General features: G+C 44.9%; 1 protein-coding gene across 4 annotated transcripts in view; it reads right to left on the bottom strand.

Moving 5' to 3' along the window:
* Nucleotides 1-615: 615 nt before the first annotated feature.
* NEURL1 (neuralized E3 ubiquitin protein ligase 1) overlaps nucleotides 616-25,176 on the bottom strand; it is a 170,065-nt gene continuing 145,504 nt past the window's right edge. For 2 of the 4 annotated variants that reach the window (XM_074907665.1, XM_074907664.1), the window contains 3 exons: nucleotides 22,561-23,241; nucleotides 4,840-4,986; nucleotides 619-3,514 (listed from right to left, as the gene is read on the bottom strand). In XM_074907665.1, coding sequence (XP_074763766.1) covers nucleotides 3,273-3,514; nucleotides 4,840-4,986; nucleotides 22,561-23,241 — 1,070 coding nt within the window. In that variant the 3' untranslated portion in view covers nucleotides 619-3,272. Of the gene's footprint in view, nucleotides 3,515-4,839; nucleotides 4,987-22,560; nucleotides 23,242-25,176 lie in introns of all 4 variants that reach the window. The other 2 variants (XM_074907662.1, XM_074907663.1) reach the window with 2 other exon arrangements.

The raw sequence follows: 25,176 nt of genomic DNA, 5'->3' as shown, positions 1-25,176 counted from the left end.
GGAAGCATCTGCATATTGCCCCAGCATCTCCCTTGGCCAGACCATGGCTTGTCAGTGGGCTTTCTCAACATCTTGCTCAGTTCAGGGCTGGGATCCTCCTGTCAGGTGTTGGATTATCATATCTCTGCAGAGCTGGGGTGCAGACACCAGGCAATTTTGCTACTGCTCTGCCTCATCTTCAGCCACCTTACCTGGTCCCTGCCAGGCTGAGCAGCACGGTCCTACATTTCTTCACAGTATGCTTTCTCTTTTTTGTGTTGGTGGAGGGCTTTTTTTGTGGTTAGAGGCACTCACTTGGGAGAGACTGTGCAAACCAAGCAATGAGAGTAAAGAAGCTGTGGGGAGGGTGTGAAGAGACTCAGGAGCATGGGGCTTAGGCTTGCAGGAGTACAGTTAGCCCTTGCTTTTACTTTTGTGACTTCCTTTACTCCTTATGTGTGTATGGGGTCCATCAGGAGCCTATTCATTATCCAGCTCTCAACACCCCCTCATTATCAGGCTCTAAAGGAAAGCTTGAGCTCTCTCCACTCAGCTCCCTGCAAGGAAGAGGCTCTCATACCACCGTAGCTCTTACTTCAGCCTCTCGCCACTGCACTGCCCATCATATTTTGCCACACTTGTGGAAGTGGTAAATACTCAGTCACCCATACTGCTGCAGGATACCTAAATCAACTTTATTCACAATCACAGTTATCCAATTTTTCACAATGAATTGTTATTTTCTTTAAACAGAACACAAAACATCTTAAAGTAAAGCCATGAAATGCAAATGACACAAGAACACGGAGGTACATGGGAACCTACACCAGTCAAACAAAATAAAAGGTTAGGATTGCTACTGTTGCTGTGTGGTGGTTTGGTTTTTTTTCTCCCTGGAGAGAGACTTGCTCTCCTCTTCCCTGCTCAGAACTGGAGGCCAGCTGATGCTGGGAGCAGGACTTAACCCCAATTTTTGAGCTCTGATGCTGGGGGAGCTTTCAGCTTCTGCTAACTCCTAGAGTTTGGTCCACAGTAAAACAAACACAGTTATATATTAAAACACTCTTGAATTCAAAAGGTGAAGAGGGAATTCACACCACTGCACTGGTACCCATCGATGGAGTTTCTTGAAAAATAAAGTATACCCCTTGCATGGAGGGGAACTGATTCCACTGGTGTAGTGAAGGCTCGGGAGGCTGCTTATTGCACGTTTCCCCATATCCACTGTTTCATCAATACCTTCCTACCCCTTGGGTTTGTCCTTTCTGAAATCTTTGCACTGGAGTTTGTGTAACTACTGAAACAGGCTCCCTGTGTCTGCCAGTCACGGCTCTGTCCTCGGGCAAGCTGGAGGCTGGCTGTGTGCCTGCAGACCAGCCGTGCTCCTGGCATGGCTGCTGTGACTTCCACCAGACTTGTGGCAACCTAGCCTCCTCCCACCCCTCAGTGAGGGAATCTGGGCACAGGAGCCATGATGCTTTCACAGGGCTTTCAACAGCTGGCCTGGAGTGCAGGGCTGGGTTGGGTTAGGGGTGTACATGAGAGGTATGCAAATCCCTGTAACCAGAATATCAGCATTCAAGTTAGTACTGTCTGCCGGGGCAGGCTGGGGGTAGCTGCAGACCCCTGTGGTAGGCTGCAGTGATGGTGGTGCCTTTAGAAAAAGGCTCTACAGCTTGTAGCAGCCTCTTTTTTTCATCTCCTCAAGAGGACGGGACAAAGACATGTTTTTTCCGGGCGCTCTTGGAAGCAGCCTCTGCAAGTGCTCCTTCACCCACCTGCTGCCTGGGGGGGCATGATGCCCCCTGCAGTGAACAGCTGTGTATTTCAAATGCTTCTATCCCTATGTCACACTGGTCCCCCATGTCCTGTAAGCAGCTGCACATTGGGGTGCAGGAGGAGGCTCAGCAGAAGGGGTAAAACTCCATGGCCTTCTCTGGCCTGGCCTGGTGGGCAACATGGCAGGGCAAATGCCATTGCTGCTGCACCCCAGCCCTGATCACCCCTCAGGACCCAGACACTGTCTCTACCTCCCGTGTGGCCCTGGAAAGCAGCAGGATGTGGCTGGAGGGGAGACGGGCAGCTCCTGCTGCTGCAGAGCCTCCCTGCCCAGGCCCAAGGGCCAGCAGCCCTGCGCCAGGCCAGTGGCCGAGATGGAGCGGTGGTTATCACAGCAACCGTGGGGGCTGCCCTTGCAGGCACCTGCCACAGGGACAGCGGGGTTCTCAACTGGGGCAGGAGTGAAGGGGATTTATATTTAAATAAACCAAAGCCAACCAAACCCCTCAAGCTACTTTTTCTTTTCTTTCTTCATGACACAAAGGACAGCTGTGTCCTGCTGTCAGGCTGGCTCTGAAGGGCTGAGTACCACCTGGCTGGTTTTGTCTTAAAGCACAGTGATAAAGTTACCAGTAAATGAAACCCGCAGACACGTGGGTTTATACATTCTTCCCCAGTGGGGTTGGGGGTTTTGTTTTTGTTTATTTTATTTTATTTTCTCCCTCACAAGTGCTGTCTGGATGGTAGGAGGAGGAAAGGTGAGGGAGACACATCTCCCTCTCCCGCAGGCCCATGGGGGCAGAGATGCTGCTGAATCCCTCGTGCTGCGTGGAGACCACACACAAATTGGTGGTGATGGGGTTTGAGAGCTGCTCGTCATGCAAAGGGATGGCAACAGGAGATGGCTGGACACTGCTGGGAAGGAGCAAGGCCGGTGCCGGTACTGGCTGCCAAACCTGCCATGAATGCCTTGGACAGAGAACAGCAAGGGAGGAGCAGGGGACAGCCCTCATGGGGCTGCTTTTCTGCCTGTGGACAAGGGGTGGGTTTCACCTCACAGATCCTGGGTCCTTTTCTGCACTGGCCCCAGCTTTTCTCCTCTTTTGCTAAGCTGTTCTCTGCACACAGGGTGTCTCTGGAAGGCAATGTGTAGCACTGAACCTTTTACTGCTTGCTGTCCCTGCTAAACAGTGGAGACTCCCCTCCACTGTGCATGGTCCAGAAAAGGGATGATTGCACCAGCTGGTTTTTTTTGAGATAAAGTTTAAAATCCACAAGGGAGATTAGTCCATCACAACTTCCCTGACACACTGGAGTTCAGCCCCAGGGCTTTCTTGGAGGGAGGAAGAGCAGCGTCTAAGCTTGTCTCATGTGTTGTCCACAGATGAGGGGATCAGGGTGGTGGTGGGTGATAGTTTTTTAATCTCCTGGATGATTAATAGAGACCAAGACCTGTGTTGTTTCACAGCCTCCTCCCCACCTGCCCAGTCCCCACCACAGCATCTGCTGCTGCTCTAAGTGCTGCGGTATGTTTTGATGATATCTTTGATGGCCCGTCTGCAAATAGGGCAGCAAGCGTTGGCCATCTTCTTGAGCTTCAGCCCACACGAATAGCAGAGACACATGTGTCCACAGGAGTAAATGACCGTGTCTACCATGTTCTCATAGCAGATGGTGCATTCATCTCCCCAGGGCCCTGAGATGGATGGGGAGATGGGTGACTCAGGCAAGCTGATTGGAGAGTTGGGAGCCGTGCCTGAAACACAAAGAACAGGGTCACTCATGCTGCTTAAAAGGCTTCCTGACATCCCAGGGTAATTTCTGCCCTGAAGCTAGCTACAGATGGAAGAACCACGCCCTAGCAGAAATGGACGCTCCAGGGTCAGGGGTCCTTCCTATGACCTACTGTCCCACTCGCTGAGTCCTGGTACACATGCCAAAGCTCAGGGCAGCAGAAAGGCAGCATCTTCTGGGATCTGCTGCCAACGCAGAGCAGACCAAGAGATAGCTGTTCCCACATAGTGGGGAGAAAGAGCAGTTTCACATTTTCAAACTACTAAATATTAATAAAGAAGGAAATCAGGAGGGATGGATCAAGGCATCTGCTTTGAAAAGGGAGGAGCTGGGTGGCACATGGTGGCAGCAGCTCCCAATACAAGCAGTACTTCTCTCTAGGGCAAATCCAGGGATGTGGGACCACAATGCCTGGTTACAAATCACTCCATGTGGTTCCTTCAGGACACAGGTGGGGTGGTACCTGCATGGACAGCATGTAGTGGGTCATTGCTTCGAGAGCTATGAGGGGCTGCAGTAATTATGCTTATGGCACACCCATTATGAGGCCTCACCAATGAAGCCAGATGAGGTAGCAAGACAATGAGAAAAATTCTACTTTTTTTTCCCTAAAACCCATTACAAATCTGAATGTTTGCTGTCACCAGTTATTAGACTTGAGACTGGTAAGTCACTTCAGTGAAAAACACTCTTGGTTTGGACAACAATGACAAGGCTTTGGTAAGTAATATATCCTACCATCACCTTGGGATCATGCAGGTGCCTGGGGTTTTAAAAATGCTGCTGAACAGCCTATAATTTTTCTACTGCATGTACATTTATCTAATTCTCACTGGAATTCATTGGTGTATTAGAAATATCAATACTGCCTTTTACTGAAGAGGGTACTGAAGGTGTGTAGAGAGGGAAAGGGTGTCTGTAGGCATACCTGTAGCTCCAGTCTAGGCTAGCATGCAACATGTCTCTGCCACACAGCTCTCCAGAAAGAGCTGTGCTCACAGGGCCATGCTACATAACAGAAACCCTGCTGCCTCCCTTGGGACCTTTCATGATGAAAAGGGTTGGAGAAATATTGCTGTCTAGGCATCCAAGTGGCTTCCACGTAAACCAGACTGAAAATAGCATTTGCAGAGGCTCTCCCTTCATCCCCAAGGGAGCTGACAAAAGACTCTGTTGAGCATTGTGATTTTTAAAGTCCTTCTGGGAGACAAGTGTGAGACTGTTAAGGGAAACAGTGCAGGAGCAGGCAGGGGGAGGCAAAGCAGGGAGGAATCCCACCACACTTACCACTGATAGAGCTGCAGAGTGGGCCAGAGCCACATGTAGACAATATGGGGTCAGAGACGCCGCTGCAGAGAACGGTGGGGGAATTGGGTGTTGATGTGGGCGAGCTTGGTGTGGACAGTCCCAGCCGCTCAGCTAATATGGTGGAACCTGCACCATGAGAAAAGAAACCAATAGTTACTTTTAAAAATTGGGGCTGACAAGGGAGTGCAGCTCTCAGTGCTTGTCAGGATTTGTGTCTCATCAGCATGTAATCTAGGGAAAAGAGAAAGGAGAAAAAAACCCCTCATATGCCTTTTTAAGTGCTAGCAGCTGGCCCTGAAGAGACATCAAGCTCCCACAGCCCCTGAAATTTGCTGGAGCTCCTTTAGCCATCAAACCCCTTTGTTTCTGCCCTTAAATGTGTCTCAAGTCACTAAGTGCAGTTACTTTCCTTATGGTTTCATGTTCATATGCGCCCCCAGCACTATATCCAGCAATGGGCTTGTAGCCAGTAAAGGACACAGCCTGCAGCAGGGTGGGCCGGACTCCAGCACGAGAACATATCACCTTGTCAAAGCACTCTTCACTAACCCAGTGCAAAACTGCGTAATTCCAGGCTTAAACAAATCCATGCAAAGACATTCAAGGACTTCCCAGAGACAAATGCAAGGGTTTGGCAATCAGGAAAACTTAGCTCTGCTCACTGTTGTGCCTCTCAGAGGTGGGGGATAAGTCACCAAAATGTATTTGGCTCTGGGATGAACAAGAACACCTCTCCCCCTGTTCAGGACAGTCTCTTCACTCCCTGAATGTCTGAATGTGATGGCTCAAGTGCAGAGCACCTTAAGTGCCTTCTAGGTGTCCCCATCTCCATTACCTTCTGCTCTCACTACCCACCATCACCTCTGTGTTCATGTGCTGTCTTCCAGAAGAGCCAGCTCTGCCCCTCCCTCAGTCTCAGCCTCTTTTCTTCTGCTGTTACAACAAGTACCTTAAAGCTCCTTCCGGAAGGGAAAAAATGGGAATGCTTAAACTCTAGCTGATGCAAAGGTTTTGTAGGGGCATTTTATTGTTAACGATGCAGCCTAGTCTTCAGTAGGATAATGGTGAGACAGCAGCATACACGCGCATGAACCAAGGTATGGTTTCTTGGTGGTAAGAACTAGTTTGCCTGTGGTTTTAAAGCTTCTAGTTCCCCAGCTGAGTGAACAACGAGGGTAACTCCCAATCAGAACTCAAATGCTGAGACTTCTTACGTTACCATATAAGGAGCCAAGAGATACAGAGGGTTTGGATCTGCAGTGTCCTCAATGAGTCTGCGGCTACTCTCCAGAGAAAAAGCAGCAGTAGGAGGCCAGGAAAACCCCATGTGCCTGCAAGATCCTTCAGCTCCTATTTGCAGGGAGGCTGCCAAGCCAAGGAGGACCAAACCTGGGAACTCAGGACTCAAAATGCCAACTGTGGATTGTGCAAAAAAAGAAAAAGCACAGCAGCAGCCAATGTCAGATTCTCCTGCCCTTTTTAGCCGAACAAGACTGAGCAGTTTAAGTGTAGCAGAGGGACTGGGGGGGCAGGGATATTTGGGTCAAAATCTGTTCTGAGACCTGCGTATAGGAGAAGAGGCAATTAGGTTCATCCTTTGATCACTCGGTTTTGCCCCTCTTCATCAAATGAGGAGCGCTTTGCTCCCAGGCACAATCTGAAGTTGAATTAGCCTCTATAAAACAGGGCTTTGGGGCTCTTACACTTGAGATGCTGTAGAGAGGCAGAGAGGCACCTCCTTTATCACACAGATGAGAGCTAAGGCTGGAGTTTAGCTCAGAAAATATGCAAAGAGCATCATGCACCTTTAATGACAGCCACTAGCAATAGCCTTTCCTCTCAAAATATGACAGATGACTGTAGCAGAAAACTTGCCCTGTGGGTAACACACACTGCAAACAGGCCCAGCAGGGACACAGATTTCAGCTTGTTCACTGCACACAGAACAAATACAAACATTGAGCAGCAGAACAAGTTTTTCAAGCCTTCCCTCTCCTCCCTGCAGCCTGGAGACACTTCTTCCATTTGGCTGACACACAGCACATTGCATTTCTAACACCAACCTGGTCATTTCATTAAATGCAAAATAAAGACTATTAGGAGCATTTTTCTTCCCAGACTAACAGTAGAGTTTGGAGGTGCCCAAAGTGTCACAGAGTATGAATGGCTGAAGCATGCTGGCAGCAGTGCAAATGCCTTTTCACAGTACAAGGAGAGCTCATCAGAGCAGGAACCGCAATATTCTCTGGTTGTAGCTGGTCTGACTCACAAAATGGCCTGACCCAAGACCCAAGACCCAGCACACACCTTCCCAAATCTTTTTCCTAACACAAGGCGTAGCTCTTGACTTTTCTCCAGCATAAGTATAGTGATTTGTTTAAAACAATCTGAGTTCCCTACCAGACAAGACACACTTCTCCCTTGGTGACAGAATAATCAACGTAAGACACGTTACTCACGCTGTTAATACATTGCTGGATGGTGTGCAGATACCATGACAAGGAACATGGAATGAGATCATGTGCAGGGTGGAATGAGTGTGGCCAGCTTGGCTTAACTAAAACCAGATACATGTGTTCAAGGCCAAACACGCTCATTGTGTGCACAGAGCTCCCACCAAGAGCTAGCTTTCAAACCATGATATAAAAAAGTTAAATAATTCTAAATCAATTTAAACATTCTTCCTCCCCCTGAAGCCCCCAGATAAATTGTCTCTGCTGCTAACTTGTCTCATGCTTGATCTCAAACACACTGAACACACTGGAATCACCTTTAAATGGATTTTGAGCCAATTCCATTTGCTGTTTGTCTTTGCAAAGTCCGATTATTAGCAAAATTCAATGCAGATTGACTCTTTCTCTGCACTTCTGTCATCGCTCTGGGAGAAGTGCAAATGAATGAACCTATATGTCCACCCACAAAAGGAAAGAGAGTATTATATTTTCAGTAGACAAGAGCATTACCATGGAATGTACAGGCAACATCATTCCAGAAAAGGCTGCTAGTATGCTAAAGGTTTGTAATTCGAAATGGTCTTGCCAAACTGGAAATAGGATCAGAAATAAATGGGATGGTATTCAATATGATCAAATGCAAAATGCAGCACTTCAGCAGAGAAAATCAGCTACCCAAATACAGGATGGGGAATTAGTCTATTCAATTAAAATTACAGCTGTCCTACAGAAAGAGGCCTGAGGATTGCTGGAGGTCACCAGATGATCGTAAATCAACAATGCTGTCCTGTTATGAAAAGGTTGCACCAATCCAGGGTCATATGAGGCTGGTTAAGGACCAGAGCAGGAGCCTAGAGGCACTGTAGTATCTCTGTCCCTGGAAACTTGACTGGACATGGTCTTGTGCTAACTTGGAAGTTAGCCCTGCTTCGAGCAGGAGGTTGGATTAGATAATTCCCAGAGGCCCCTTCTAACCTAAATGTTGTATGATTCTATGATTTTTAGATGGCAACATTTTTCACAGGCTGCTAAAAGGAGAAAAGAAACAATCTGTTCTTCATGAAATTTCTGGATAAGACAAGAAATCATGGGTTCAGACTCCTAAGGTATTCAGGTTAGACATTATCTACATAGTGAAGCACTGTAAACCAATCAGACTTCCTAGAGAGACTACGGCATCTCCACCATTCGAGTTCTTTAAGAACAGGAAGGTGATGTAGGTAGTCTCTTGGGATCCCATCCAGCATTTACGATTTTTATGAGAGTAAGTTATCTGTATCCATAATTGCCCTTTTATAGAATGTCCTGACTGTGACCAAAATACAGCAGCTGTGGCTGTCAGAGATGCTTTTGCCTCTCTGTGTCTATTGTGGTGAACAGGGTAGTTTCCCAGAACATTGCAATCCATTCTCAGGGGATAGCTCCTGAGGCTGTTCCAACTTTTAAGCATCATTCTTAATGGCAGCTGTCTGGGGAGAGCCACACTGCTGAAGGATTTATGTTGGTAAGTAGGCCGGATACAAAGTCAATGCTCCTTAAAAATACAGAAAATTTTCAATTAATTCTCCCCCTTAATTAATTTATAAAAATATTATTTCTACATTTCTTTCTCATAACAAAGTGATTATGCTGACCTGCTTATTACTGCATAGGCTCCAGAGAGGGAGTCAGAAAACAACCACAACAACAAAACCAGGTGGGAAGAGCAATGTCTACATTTTCCTTCTGAATATACTTAGGAGCATTTGCTATGATGCAAGTAAATCCCCAGGGCATGTCTGTGGCCTAGAGCAGGGAGTAGCTGCCATGAATCTGTTCTGCAGCTTTTCCCAACCCATTGCTAGCAAGCGGTATGTTAATATTCCCAGATTCAAACTACAGCTGAGATGGAAAGAAAAGTAGAGTATTGCCAAAGAGCATGTTGCTTTCTTATTAGTGTTAACTTTGGATCACTGAAGGTTGGGAAACTGCCAGTTTAAGGTGTTCATAATGCATTTCTTTATCTGGAATCTATTCCTAAGAGAGGTGATAGGGGGGCAGAACCATTCCTGGAACTCAAATAACAACAACAGGCGGAACTCCATTTGATTATGAAAAGCATTCATCAGCCAGTGAAAGGTACCCAGTAATTTATTGGGATTTGACCAGGGCATTCCTCATACTGTCCCACTATGAGGGGGGAGTGTTCATGTTCATAAGTAGACAAAAGCAAGACTCAATCGACCTTACTAAATCTCTGACTCCCTCTCTTAACCCTTTCCCCCTCATAATTAAATTCAACATTATATAGCTCCACTGGACTTTTTCAGATCTTAACCCAAAGGTCTGCAAGAACAATGTTTTCATCAGAGCACTGGGACTGTGCTTGTGGAAGTCTTGCAGAAACCAGGCTCCACAGGCTGAAAACACCTGCTGTTTTGAAGTGGAAATGCGGTATTACATAGTCTGGAGACTTTGTTTTCAAGATAGAAAAGAAACTAATGAGCAATATCCAGTGTTTGCTGGCTGCAAACAGGAATGAATACCATGATTTCTGCCACCAGAATGCTTTCTGGCAACGCCAAACACCACTTCAGGTGTTTCACTCACCTGCTATTTCCATTACCTGCCTAGGCTCTCAATGTTCATTTCACAAGCATTATGAGGATGGGTGAGGAGCTGACTGAGAGTTTATGGGTCAGGATTAAAGGGAGGGCAGGGACAGGAGATGTTATAGTGGGGGTCTGCTACAGGCCACCCACCCAGGAAGACCAAGTGGGTGAAGCCTTCTATAGACAGATAGGAGCAGCCTCACGTCAACAAGTCCTTGTCCTCATGGGGGATTTCAATCACCCCGATAGCTGTTGGAGGGACCACACAGCAGGGCATAAGCAATTCAGGAGGTTCTTGGAATGTGCTCATGATAACTTCCTTCTCCAAATGATAGAGGATCCAAAGAGGAGAGGTGCTATGCTGGACTCTGTTCTCACCAACAAGGAGGGGCTGGTGAGGAATGTGAAGCTCAAGGCAGCCTTGGCTGCAGTGACCATGAAATGGTGGAGTTCAAGATCCTTATGGCGGTGAGGAGGGTGCATGGCAAGCTCGCTACCCTGGACTGCAGGAGAGCAGACTTTGGCCTCTTCAGGGATCTGCTTGGCAGAGTAGCATGGGATAAAGCCCTGGAGGGAAATATTCAAAGTTAATATTTAAGGATCACCACCTCCAAGCTCAGGAGCGATGTAGCTCAACAAAGAGGAATTCAGGTAAAAACGCCAGGAGGCCTGCATGGATGAACAAGGAGCTCCTGGACAAGCTCAAACATAAAAAGGAAGCCTACAGAGGGTGGAAGCAAGGGCAGGTAGCCTGGGAGGAATACAGAGAAATTGTCTGAGCAGCCAGGGGTCAGGTTAGGAAGGCCAAAGCCCTGATACAATGTATCAGGATTGTCAGGGATGTCAGGGCAACAAGAAATCTTCTGTAGGTATGTTGGTGATAAAAGGAAGACTAGGGAAAATGTGGGCCTTCTCTGCAAGGAAACAGGAGACCTGGTTACCCAGGATATGGAGAAGGCTGAGGTACTCAACAACCTTTTTGCCTCAGTCTTTACTGGCAACTGCTCCAGCCACATTGCCCAAGAAGCAGAAAACAAAGGTAGGGACTGGGAAGATGAAGAACCATCTACTGTAGGAGAAGATCAGGTTTGAGACTATCTAAGGAACCTGAAGGTGCACAAGTCCATGGGACCTGATGAGATGCATCCACAGGTCCTGAGGGAACTGATGGGTGAAATGGCTAAGCCACTATCCACCATATTTGAGAATTTGTAGCAGTACACTGAAGTTCTCACTGACTGGAAAAGGGGACACATAACCCCCATTTTTAAAAAGGGAAAAAAGGAAGACCCAGGTAAGTACAGACCAGTCAGTCTCACCTCTGTGCCCAGCAAGGTCATGGGGTGGATCCCCGTGGAAACTATGCCTGAGCATATAGAAAATAAGGAGGTGATTGCCAACAGCCAACATGGCTTCACTAAGGGCAAATTGTGCCTGACAAATTTGGTGGCATTCTACAATGGGGCCACAGTATTGTTGGATAAGGGAAGGACAACTGATGTCATTTACCTGGACTTGTGCAAAACATTTAACAGTGTCCCACACAACATTCTGGTGTCTAAATTGGAAAGACATGGATTTGATGGATGGACTACTCAGTGGATAAGGAATTGGCTGGATGGTTGCACTCAAAGAGTCGCAGTCAACGGCTTGATGTCCAAGGTGAGAGCAGAGACGAGTAGCATTCCTCAAGGGTTGGTACTGGGACCCATGCTGTTTAATATCTTTGTCGGTGACATGGACAGTGGGATTGAGTGCACCCTCGGCAAGTTTCCCAACAACACCAAGCTGTGTGGTGCGGTTGACACACTGGAGGGAAGTGATGTGCCATCCAGAGGGACCTTGACAGGCTGGAGAAGTGGGCTGTGCAAACCTCAAGGAGTTCAACAAGGGCAAGTGCAAGGTCCTGTGCATGGGTCAAGGCAATCCCAAGCACAAACACAGGCTGGGTGAAGAGTGGATTGAGAGCAGTCCTGTGGAAAAGGACTTGGAGGTATCAGTGGATGAAAAACTGACTGTGAGCCAGCAATGTGCACTCACATCCTGAAAGTCAACCATATCCTGGACTGTATCAAAAGATATGTGGCTAGCAGGTCAAGGGAGGTGATTTTCCCCCTCAACTCTGCTCTTGCGAGATCCCATCTGGAGTATGTTGTCCAGCTCTGGGGTCCCCAGTATAAGAAGGACATGGACCTGTTCAAATGGGTCCAGAGGAGGCCACAAAATGCTCAGGGGCCTGGAACACCTCCCTTACAAGGACAGGTTGAGAGAGTTGGGGTTGTTCAGCCTGGAGAAGAGAAGGCTCCGGGAAGATGTTATAGTGGCCTTCCAGTACTTAAAGGGGGCTATACAAAAGCAGAGGGAGACTTTTTACAAGGGCATGTAGTGTTACGGCAATGAGTAATGGCTTTAAACTGAAAGAGAGCAGATTCAGGTTAGATATAAGGAAGAAATCCTTCCCTGTGAGGGTGGTGAGACACTGGCACAGGTTGCCCAGAGAGGCTGTGGCTGCCCCCTCCCTGGCAGTGTTCAAGGCCAGGTTGGACGGGGCTTTGAACAACCTGGTCTAGTGGAAGGTGTCCCTGCACATGGCAGGGGGTTGGAACTAGATGATCTTTAAGGTCCCTTCCAACTGAAATTATTCTATGATTCTATAATTCTGTATTTATAAAAATAATGCATAACCACTTGGTCTGCACTCCAGAGCTATCCTTTTTTTCCCCTCTGAACCCATCCAACTTAAACTTTGGTTTTCCTGGCTAACACGGCGCTGTCAGTAAACGACCGCTACTGTCCAACTCACAGTCCACATAGTTTGATCATCTTCACCTTTTTAATAGGTGTTACACACCCATACCCATCTTAAGGACTATGACAAGATCTTAACTAAACATTGTACTTGGAAGGCAAAATATGGGAGCCTCCTGACATAGTTTCTAAGGAAGATAAAGTCTTATGCAACATACTGACTTGCCTATATGCTGAGTATCATGTGGAGAACATTGAGAGCCCCTTCTCTTTCTGTAACAGATTTGCTGCATAAATAGGACAGCTAATAAAGATCAGGTGCTTACAAATAGTAATCACAGGTTTTCAGTTTTGTTCCATCCATCTGCAGATCCCAGAGCTTCCAGCACACAGTGGAAAAGATTAAAACAGCTGTTGAAATCTGGCTGCAGACTTCAGCTGGCATATTTAAGGGTGCTCAAGAGAGCTGTGTATTTCTCATATGTTTTAGTCCAGTGAGCACTGGGCACCTGACAGACATAGTCATTTAGATGCCTTTCAAAACTCTCAACTTGAATTCCCTTTGTTAGGAGCCAGATTTTTAACCCTGTCAGCTAAAATAATTCCCCTATCTCAAAAACTGCTCAATATCCATTCTCACATTTAATGCTCTCAATGTATTAGGGCCTTTGATTTTTTTATCTAAATAGGATCAAGGTTCTTTCAAAAATCTGTCACAATTGTGGGTACCGAGCTCATATGAACATCTGCTTGAGGAGGTCTGTCCCATAACACGTGAGCTGCAGTGTGTGGGCCCTGACGTTACTGAGACTGGATACTAGAGCAACTTAACCCTGTAAGAGTCATATCTTTGGTTAAACTAATCTACTAATAATTTTGGCTTTCTAGTGACCACCCTTGATAAATAATCATGTGCAATAGTGGTAGGACTGGGACCTCAGTTTTGGTCCTTTTTTTTAACTGAAAAATCTTGCATATAAAGTGGTGTGGGTTTTGGGTTTTTTTCTGCTCATGGATGTAGCTCGTATAGAACTTTCCCACTTTATTTTTTCCTGTATTTGTTCACCCATTTCAGAAAAAGGTAGAGATATACTTTTATCTATTAGAGAATGAAGACTGGTAGAATTACACAGCTTTTTGCATATTACAAGAGCAAAAGCCCATATTAAAGATGCAGTGGGGAACCCGGAACAGTACACTCAACGTGTATTCTCTTGCCCTCGCAATCTAGTGGCAAGACATAATGCACTGAGCTCTCCTGGGTTCCTCCCTCTGTCTTCTCTCAGAAAGACAAAGTTTCTGTCTTTGGATGTTCCCCAGGCAGATGTCAGACTAACACTTCTCCCTTGACACTGATACTAGAAACCCTGGTATTCCATCAGTGGCACATCCACTAAAAGATGGGTCTTATCAAGACAAGCTTTGCCAGAGCTAAATCCTTCTGCGTTTTATATCAGTAACTGGTTTTTACTAATGCAAATGTTCCACCAAATGTAGAGATAGAGCACTGCAAATACCAAACATGGTTTCAGCAAGATAGTCTCAATGCTAAAATGACAGCCCTCCCCACATCATGTTCTCTGCTGCAAAGTGCAGTCATATGCATTTCCACATCTTCTTGCCTCCAGCCAAGGCTGCAGGAGAGCTATTCTGTACCCCAGGGCCACCAAGGTCTTGCCCAACAGGGACGTTTGAATCCATCATGCTAAAACAAAGGAACAAAGCACCTGTTGCTGCCTGGGCACATGGCAATTAAAGATCAACAATAATGTTAGGGAAGGATGTAAGCATATCCATCACTTCTGAATGGTATAAAATACATGTATGTACACAGCCATTTGTTATGTTCCCCTGGTGATGGGAACAATACTGCACTGACCAGAAACCAGAGCTTCCTTCCCCTTGGGCTCAATGTCTTTTTGCCGACTATGCTCTCAGAGCCCAGCCTCTGTGCTGCAGCTCATCTCTGCCTCTCAGGTAACCGACATCAGTTGATGATCCGTGGGGTTCTTTGCATTCAAGTATCTTATGGAAGATTTTAAAATTTTTATGTTTTGAAGAGAACAATATTACATTTTGATCTTTACAAGCCCATGAAAACATAAGGGATGCTACAATGTCCAGAAATAGGTCAAAAAGCAGCCTGGCAGATTTTGCATGCAAATCCATAAGGCCTGTGTTTGCAGATGGGTTCAGAAAACCACTGTTCAGGGAAGTAGAAGTTAGATCCAAGCCACATGGAGAACAACAGTTCAGACTTTCATGTGGATCAGAAGTTCACTGGAGCATTGCTGTCTGCTGTGTCCAGAATGGCAGCAGGGCACCAGCACATCTATAACCCTCCTGCAGTCATACACACATTCCAGCTAAGCAGGAGAAACATGAAAGCTCCAGACACCACAGAAACTTTTGATTCAGCAACTCTCACAGCCCAAGCCCAAGCTGTCTGAAAGCAAAGAGCATGCAGCAAACTTACAGGGTATCCTTCCTGACCTGACGGGTGAAGTTCAGCAGTTACTCAGCACTTCATCCTGAAAAATCCTGAGGGCTTGGACAGCACGCAGTCAACTTCTAACTGAACTGAAGTGAAAGACTCTCTAATGGAGCTCGATCTCTCAACATGAGAAATACTAGACCCACAAAGCACCCAGACAGATGCTTAGATCAAGAAGAAGTAAAAGGAGAAGCTTGGATTTAGGAGCCAAACCATATGAAAAATAAAGAGTTAGAGACTTCATCTTGTTTAAGAAAAACAAAACAAAAAGCTCTCTGAAAGATCACAGGTATTAATTACCCCAACCAAAAATGTTTCTGTTCATAAACAGCACCTTTTCCAGATCAATCTCAAAAAGGCTGTTTGACTCAGAGTATTTGGGAGACCACAGCAAAAGCAGTTCTGTAAGCAAAAGGAAAATCACTGCCTAACCCAGCACCTCCAAGCTCTGTGCTTCTCGAGGAGGGACATGTATAAATAGGGTGGTAGATGCAACAGGAAACCAATACTTTCACTTTTCTTGGCCAGCACTGCTCTGAATTTCTATGGGACACTGCTGGATGGAAATGCATCTGACAAAGAAGGAAAAGAAAGAGTTTAGTCTGCTATGTCACTCTCACAGTAGCCCGAATAACTAACTCATGCCACTGTTAGTTCAAAGAATAGGCAGATTTTATCTGTCCTGACAGACAAGCTGCAATTCAAAGAGGCTGGAATATGATCCCATATCCTGTATATTCACTGTAGGCAGGCAAAGGCGTTATGAGATAAGGAAGATCTATACATCACTAACTACAAACGTCTCACTGCAGCCAGGGATAGTTTATTATTATAGTGATGATAATCATTTCCGCTCTTGTGGAGGAGAGTGTGGAGAGGACGAGTCATTTGCAAGCCCTGTGGCTGTCACTTAGCAGAGGTCTGTTTGCTTTACCCAGTCCTTACCCAGACGCTAGCTGATACCTCAGTACGCAGGCTAATGCTCACTGACTTACCCATGGCAAGTGTGGGTTAATTATGTGTCACCTGTGATGAGATCTTTAGTGGGATGGTACAAAGGTGCCAGGAGCAGGTATTAACTCTGACATTGCTGACACTGACCACAAGGGACAAGCATTTGACTGCATCCAACTGTCCGTGACCATGCAGTTTTCCAAGGCATAAGTAATAAAGCAACTTGTCCTCTCTAACACAACAGCTTCTCTTTGTGCTAATTCACCTTTAAAATAGTGAATATAAAACAGGACGTGAATGGAGAGCCCTGTGCAGTGCTAGAAATCAAGCCCATAAGTTACAGATGCTGTAATACTCTTGTGCAGCTCTTACAACTTAACATCAGTAATGTGTACTTCACTTGCAATGAAAGAAAAACCATGCATGACAGGCAGGTTTATGGAGAGGCATCAATTAACACAGTGGATTTTTTTCCAAGAGGCACTGAATATTAACTCTTTTCTTTCCCCCCTAGTGTCTAACACCATAAAATACCACATACCCTGCAGTAAGTACATAGTGACTCCAGGCAGTTAAGTGCCACGCAACACAGCCCTGTTAGATCCCAATGAGCTTAATGAAGCCATTTTCCATACAAGTGGGAAGTATTTACAAAATAATAAAAAAAAATCATGGATGATAAAACTCTGGGGCACTCTTAATTGAATACGTGTTAAAGGAAGAGATTCACTACACGCATTTCTGCGCAAAATGTTTTACATGTACCAGGCTTCTCTTGTGCTGTGTTTAACTCAGCAATTTCCCTATCATTGGAATGAACCAAGGTGGAGAAGGATCAAGTTCCCAAATGGGTAACACACTAGCCACCTCTGAGCTCAGAGATGAGGGTGTGCGATTACTACTCCAAAGGACTATCTTCTTTCAAACAGGAGCAGTTTATAAATTCAGAGCTGGAGAACCAAGATCCCAGATTCTTTTTCCTGTGAGATAATCTTCTACAAATTGTACCTACTGCCTGCGTCATGACAGTGAGTATAACAACTGTACATACCAATTATCATTTAAATATTTTGTATGCTTGCTGGAATAATTTTATGTGCAAAGGGACTATATAACTGTGCCTAGACTGGAGAGGTTTTTTAGAAGGGACAGATACTCTGCCATGGGATGCTGGAGTCCTGGGACAGTCAAAGACTAACCACAAGCTAAGAAAATTGTTTACACAGGAATGGACAAAAGCCTGGGAAGAGAGGGGGTAAGATGAGATCAGCTCCCTACAGAGTCTTATGAGGATCAGGCCAGACAAGTGCTGCAGCAAAGACCAGACAAAAGAGGAGAAAGTCTCCCTTGGAGATAATATGGAGACAGGAACTGTATCAGCAAGATGTGAGGAATCCTGGAATGTGGAGGAATAATCCTGCTTAGAAAGGAGAGGGTGGACTTCAAGGCTCAGATACGGCCTGTGAATCACTAGCAGTCCATGGAGCACCAGCCACTCACCTGGAATGGAGCTAAAGTCAAAGAAAACCAAACAGAGCAGCATGATGAATGGCACAGAAGGATGCAAAGTAATTTCCCCTGACTGCTCTGTGTCACTTGAGCAGGACACTATTTGATTCACCCATGAAACTGCAACTCTTTCCAGTTGGTTCCTCAGGACAAGGGCTCTGCTGCAACATGGACATCACTACCAGGGCTGCTAGGACTGATCTAAGAGTCATACTGGGCACAACTTTGAGCAAGCCTGCTTGTAATGAGATTGACTGCAGTTTACCTCCACACACTGTCACTGAGGCCACTTCAAATCAAATTTCACTGTTGACTTAAAGAGCCTTTTGCCAGCACCTTTTGTCCCACAGTACTCTGCTGTACTAACTCCCAACTTGGTCCTTTGCCAACTGCTGTTGTCAGAAATCCCAAGAAACCAAGGATTCATCGTTGTTCTGTTTGCAAGTCCCTGGTCAGCTCTTTCTTCCTTGTGCTCTCAGTTTTGAGCCCATTGACCAATTTCAATAAAGTCTGAAAGAAGGATGGAAACCTCAGCAACAACTGCTTTCTAAACATTTTGCAATAGGCAGCTATGCAGGAGCCACAACTGATATGCTCACAGTAAAGGAGGCAGGAGAGCTTAGCCCGCACACCCTGCATTTATCCAGCATGGATGTAAATACAGACTTGCCCACACTGCTGGCTCTTGGGTTGTTTTTTTCAGGCCTAATCTGGCTCTTGGCCAGCATTAGGAGACATCCAGAGAGCTGCAATATTATGCAGCTCTTCTGGTGGGGCTGGAGTTATTGAAGTGCTTGGATAGAAAAAACACAGATAAGTTGGCAACTCAGCCTCATTAGTATGACTATTGATGGACCATGTTATTTTATTGCTCAAAAGAAACTTCAGTATTACTGGACAGGATGAAATTCACAAGGGAAACCACACCAAAAAAAAAAAAAAAAAAAAAAAGGAAGATTTTTTTACATGCTGGTGATTCACTCTGAGACAAAAGAAAAAGAAAGAATCTCCCCAAATACTAAATATATAAACTTATTGCTGTGATAGCTCCTCCAGACATGAGTCATAAATTTTAAAATCTTATGGGGTCAATCAGTTTAACTTCATAAATGAATTACACCACCAAAACCAGACCAAAACCAGACCAATGTATCCAGACTGGCTCATTTCAAGTTTTCAGAGCTGTCAATAAAACTGTGTGTGAGCTGAAATGCTTACCAGCAAAAATTGAAAGCAGTAAATCAAATTTAATAGGCTGGTTTTGTCGACTGTACAAGAATGATGCCTGAAAAAAAAAACAACCCAAGCCTGAACTAATGGAATTCCTAAAGGATATGCAAAGACTGTTTCATTTCTACATGCCTAATGATCTGGGTTTCTGTTTGGTTGTCTTTATGGGCATAACCCACAGAATTTCTGAATTAAGACCAGCACTTTACATATAAAATATTTAGAAGGACTTCCAATCCTGACAAAAAGATCTATTGCCTCCCTCAATAGCTGGTTCCTGTAGTTAATTACCCTCACTTATGTTTAATTTAAATTTGTGTCCCTTCATTTCCCAGCAGCTTGATATTTTTATGCTGTTATCTGCTACATTACAGTGCCCTCCTCTTCAATTTATCTTCCCTCCATGTTGGTCAAGCTGCCTTTTAACCTATCCTTTGCAACAAATTTACATCCCATCTCCCACTACAGATGACTGTGGCCTCTCACCATGTTATAGTGGTGCTTGGGTTTAATTTATTTCCCCTTTGCTGGGATGACATTAAGAAAAATAGTGTTTCCAGCCTCATCTTTATTTTCTGCTTTTTTATTTCTCCTACAGCAAATATATTGCCAGTATATAATGCCATGGAAACAGAAGTCAGAATTCTTTACTATCAAACCAACTCCACAGTGCCCTCCTCTCTTACAGCATTCTGTAAGACCATCAGCCTTGGGTAGAGATGGTCTCCCCTGATATTTAGATTAGGAAATAAATGTTGTGTCCCCAACATCATGGAATAACTGCAGTCAGCAAATGTCAGCTTCTGTGGTAAAGACACAAGACAGGAGAGACCTGGGCTTGGTCCTGCTCTGGGTCAGGACCAAATAACTAATCTCAAGGTGTGAATTGTAGTAGCCAGTGATCAATACCATGAGCCATCTTGTTCTCTGAGTCAAAAATAAATCTTCTCTAAGTGCAAGAGTAGCATTGCTGCTCTCCATCTTTGCCATCCTTCAAACAAAACAGAAAGGCTGGAGAAGAAGCAAAACCAGCAACTTTAATCTCATTTTATAGATGTCTGTAGTGCTGATGTTCCCTTAACACTGCATAACGTTGCTTTGATTAATCTAATAACGACATGCCCCCAGAAATAGAAAGACATCTGCTATTTAAGACAGATTTGGTACAATTATGCCTTTTGCAGTATTTGTGTCTCATTTCTTTCAAGGATATGGAACTTCGCTTTTTGTATTAAAACTAGAAAAAGATAACTATAAACATGTCTTCTCCTGTGATATAAAGCTCAAACTACAAAAGACAGATCACACAAAATTACTCTTGTTTGCATTCTGAAGACGGAGCTTGTCATTAGAAAGATGACATTTTCTAATATAATGATGACAGATATTATAGAAAGTACCATACATAATCTGTTCCACCGCAGTGCAAACAGTGCACAGCACCTCCCTAATAACATTGCAAAAACTAGGGATGGGAGTTCATTATTTTCTTTGCCTTCTGTCAGGATATTGGTGATCCATATAATTACTGCAGTTGCAGAGATGTGCAGTCTTGGGACAGTGTCAGTGCTCTTCTCTGGGCAGTTGCACTGTACTGATACTGGGACTACACTGCTCCCAGCATTTTATACTGGAAGCACAGGTCTGAAAAGCTCTATTCGTATTTTAATACCTGTTAAATATTATAGGCAAGCTCCAATTTCATAGCTTTTAACTGGAAGATAGCAGCTCACTGCCCAAGGCAACATGGATAAAGCTGTACACGCAGCAGGGTCCTACCCTTTCCCTGAGAGAGGCAAGATCAGCAAGTCCCATTCTTTTCATTTAGATCTCACATAAGAACAATAGCCCATCTTCAGCTTCTCTTCCAGTGACCTAGGCCAGAAAAGTCTCTTATATAGTCAGAAACAGGTACTGAGTAGTTTTACAACTCAGCAGATTTAATTTCACAGATCCAAAAGCAGATTCATCTAAAACAAGCACTGGGAGTGTACTGGTTTGGACTGAAGCTGTGAGCAGGTAGGGAGGACATACGCAGGGTATGCGCAGCAGGAGGTTTGCCCAGGACACACGAGGCCTGCGTTCAAGTCATGCTCTGTTGAATTGTGCATGAGGACACGATTCTGACCCTTTGCTGAGACACATCCTCGCTGCGCTGTTTCAGGACCCATTGCAAGGAGGCTATTTGCCCTGTGCAAAACTGCCAGAATTAGTGATCTCATATAAAAGGAAGCACTGGTCGATGAGTTAGTTTTACCAGCAGCTCAGTGACCTGAGGATGTTTTCCTTCTAATGTATACAGGAGCATTTAATCTCCTACTTTAACAGGATCTGTTTGACTTCACCTACCATTATCACAATGACATGTTGGTGGAGAGCAGAGCTAGTCATGGATTATGTACAGTACGCACAGCAAATGTAATCAGGCTGAATTATCAGGGACTGAGTGTTGGGCTCCTGGAAATAAATTGCAGTATTACATTTGTCATCTGTGAGCCTTTAACAGCCACAAAACACTCACAGCACAGACCTATGGTCAACTTTAAGCAAATCATATAGGGCACCTCATACTGTGATTAGGTGAGCAAATCATATAGGGCACCTCATACTGTGATTAGGTGAACTAGACCCTGCAGACAGATGTGTGTGTTCACCACAATTCATCTTCACCGCCTGTCTATAAATCCTAAAAAAGGAGGTGTTGGTTGGCTTTTGGGTTTGGGTTTTTTTTCCTGTTGGGTAATAGGGGCATTTTTGTAGTGAGGATTTGAAGCAAAAAGGAATAAAACAGTATACACAAGAAAGGAGCATTTTAAAATCATCTCCAGTTAGAGGAATACCAGAAATTACATTATGTCCTCAGAATCCATTATTTACTTTCTGACACTGACACCAGCAGAACCATGATATGGTCCAAATTTATGGCCAAACACATCCTACACTTGTATCCAATACACACACACACAAAAAAGTAAATTTGATCCTGAGCAAATGCTATTTCAAGGCTTTTCCCTCCACACCTTCAAAACATGATTTTCAGCATTTAAACTACTTCAGTTAACAGAGCTTAAAAACTGAGCAAATATATCAAGAGAAAGAGGACAGCTCTTCAGAGATCTGTCAACCTGTATGAGCTACACTACCTTAAACAGGGTTGGAGGACAAGGAAACCCCTCTCCTGTTGAGCTGATCAGTGCCATGCTCTGTGCACCGCTGGGATCATAAGGCATAGGGCTTCCTCACTGCTTGCTAGCCTGCCTCTCACATAGAAGCCTGAGGAAAGCAAGGGGATGGCTCTTTTTGAGAATTGGTCATGCCAGATAGCTAATAGACGGAAAAGTGCATCAGACCTCATTTTTCCTGCTGGCTATGCCCTACATTAGCTCAGCCCAAAGCACCTCTTCTCCCCCCTCCTTGCTTCCCCTAGGTCAGCGGTGACTCATCTGTAAATTAATGCAGGTCTCTGAGGCTTCATTATATGAAAAGGGCTTTGAGACCATCAAGTGAAGAAGTGCCAAGAGGTAAGACTTTTCACTCATATCCATGTGCTACATATGTGCCTTTGTATTTATTTATTTTTCCTTTTATAAAATCAAAATTTGTACCTGAGCCTAGAGCAGGGAGGGAGCCATTCATTCCCTCCAGTCTTCCCCATGATGTTCCCCCCCAGCTCCCCTTGCTTTCTTGTGCATAAGGTTTGGAAAACGGGAGTCCAACATACCCAACAATCGAATCTGCATGACTGCGCCATGTAAAACGAAGAACATCCAGAGGGGCTGGGAACAGTCCACGCAGACCTGCATGCCAGTGCCAGCACCATTGTGACTCAAGTGCAGCTCACCATCTGAATTCACCATAAATCCCAGGATGTCTCCGCTCTGGAGGGGCACCACGACTCGACAGATGGCCCAGAACTCCTTTCGGTCAACCAAGGACTCGGGATTATAGGGGAGGTCGCTGGGGCGCAGGGTGCTTGGGTCACAGGACGTCACCCCATAGGACAGTGTCCCTGTGCGCACGGCGTTGGACTTGTTGATTTTGACAAAAATGGTTTCGTTGATCCGAAGGGGTCTGCTGGTGAAAACCAAAGTCCTCTCCTCCCGGGCATGCTCCAGACGGGCCACAGTTTGGTCATCAAGGATTTTGACATGGGGTCCCCGGAGGTGGTGGAAGCGGAGGTCACTCTCCAGTTGGGAGGGGAGGAGGTGGGAGTGCTGGGAGTTGAGGGAGTTCTGTGGGATGGGACACGTGGTGGCTGTCACATGGAAGGTCTCCTCCTGCAGGTTGAGGTCGCACAGGCTGACCGAGAGGCGTGTGTCCTCTGTCTCCCGCCGCAGTGAGGGCCGGCGGATGGCGGTGAACGAGCGGGGACGCAGGCAGTCAGGAGGAATGATTTCACTGTCTGTGGGGAGAAAGAAAATAAAAAAGGGGTCTCTTCAGAGAAAATTAAAATATCTAGGAGTTCGGAAATTGCTATTGTTTTGATTTATAGTTCAAAAGGGAAAATTGGAGAGCTGCTGCCATTAATAAATTTTCCCCTTTAAAATATGGAAGCAGAGTATCAAAAAATGTATTTGTAATCGATTGCTGTTCTTGTACTTTTCCCACCAGCACCAACATTTTCAGCTTCTGAGCAGGCAGACTCAAAATCGATGGAAAGAATTGACCAAGGGAGGCTCTCCTTGGAGAGGGGAAGCAGAGGGCAAATATCTGAAATATACCCTGAACATACCAATCAGTATCTATTGGTCCAAATTTTCATGCCCTCTTTATTGTCTACAGTAATTCTCATAGGTCTAGGAAATAAATAACTGATTACACATTGTTTTTATTTTAAAACAAATGCTATATTCGGTTCTATTTTTTTATGATCACTTGAAATTTAATTAATATTCCTGTATATAATTATCATTAGTATTCTGGTGCTCACTGCAAACCAGTACAGATATGGATTTCACAGTGCAGAACTTGGGAACACACAGTCTTCTATAAATAACATACAATCATTTATTATCTCCAAGCCAAATAATTAAAAATCAAATCCATGGATATGTAACAAAGAAAGATGATGTTTACACATTCAAATCCATCAGTGGAAACAGAATTGCACCTTATCCTCTTTGTTAGTCTCACCTGCTGTTTCAAGAGCTAACCATCAATTTAGTTGATTCTTTTTCTAAGGAACACAATCACCTGCCTTTAAAGCCTAAATTACTTTTATTTAACATATCCTTATCTGTGCTGTTGCCATAGAAATTTTAAAGAGCAATATACTGAGGAAAAAAAAAAAAGTATTTAAACAGATCATAAAAGTAAGCTGAGATAATGCAAAGATTTATACTTATGCCTGACTTTCTGTACTCTGTAAAGCCCGCAGCATCAAGAGACTATTCACTGTGAGAAAATTCAGCACGTGGGTAATTCTCTGCAAACATTATAAGCTATGACCCATACTGACTGTTACTCTGAGGGAACTAAGCTTGAAGACTGTTGTGGCTTCAAGCCCCGCTCCAAATGGTATGAGGTGGAACCACCCCATATGACACAATCCTGGGCAGGTAGCACAAAGCAACACCACCAGACCCCAGCCTGGGACCTGCCGCAAACACAGCACAAAGTAGAAAAACAAGAAGAGGCCAAGGAGTAGAGACTTGTTCCTAGCCCACCTGCTTGGCCCTTGCATTGGGCACCTCTTCCAGCCATGTATCCTTGGGATTTTTATTTTACAAGAACAAAAAAGCAAGACCTTAGGTTATCTGAGGATTTTCCCAATGGGATGTACCCTCTCCCAGTGCACCACAGTAGTGGCTCGGTACCGGTATGTCAAGGAAAAACGGCAGCTAGTGAATAACCAACATCTTCTGCCATATCTGAGGTCTGACTAACAGCCTTTCCTGCCCTCCTCTTCTGGGAGGCCTGACAAGAGTACACCCACACACAGTTTGGCTTCAGCTGAGCTCTTTGCTTTGCTTAAACTGGATTATTCCAGGCTCCTCTTTAAATAAACTGCTATTACAAGGAAAGCAGAGTCTCAAAATAAAAATGGGCTTTGTTTCTCGTATTTGATTTTCCCCATACTGATATTTCAGCTTCTCTTCCCAGAAGTTAATTAAAGAAAGGAGGAATAAATAAAATCAGAAATTACCCCAAGTAATCTAGAAGTGGGTCGCATTAATGCTTTGTAATATATGGGATAGCATTTGCATTGCAAGTGCTCCTGCTGGATTGAATTAGACTTATTTTACCCTCCTTTGGCTGGAAACCTACATAGGAGAACAAATTAATACCGGCAGTCGACAACAATCCTTTGGTGTAGGTGAATGGGTAAAGACCTTTC

The sequence above is a fragment of the Athene noctua genome, chromosome 5, assembly GCF_965140245.1.
Source record: "Athene noctua chromosome 5, bAthNoc1.hap1.1, whole genome shotgun sequence".
NCBI classification, from domain to species: domain Eukaryota; kingdom Metazoa; phylum Chordata; class Aves; order Strigiformes; family Strigidae; genus Athene; species Athene noctua.
The sequence above is the reverse complement of the archived record's forward strand: the minus strand, read 5'-3'. Positions and strand labels throughout refer to the sequence as shown.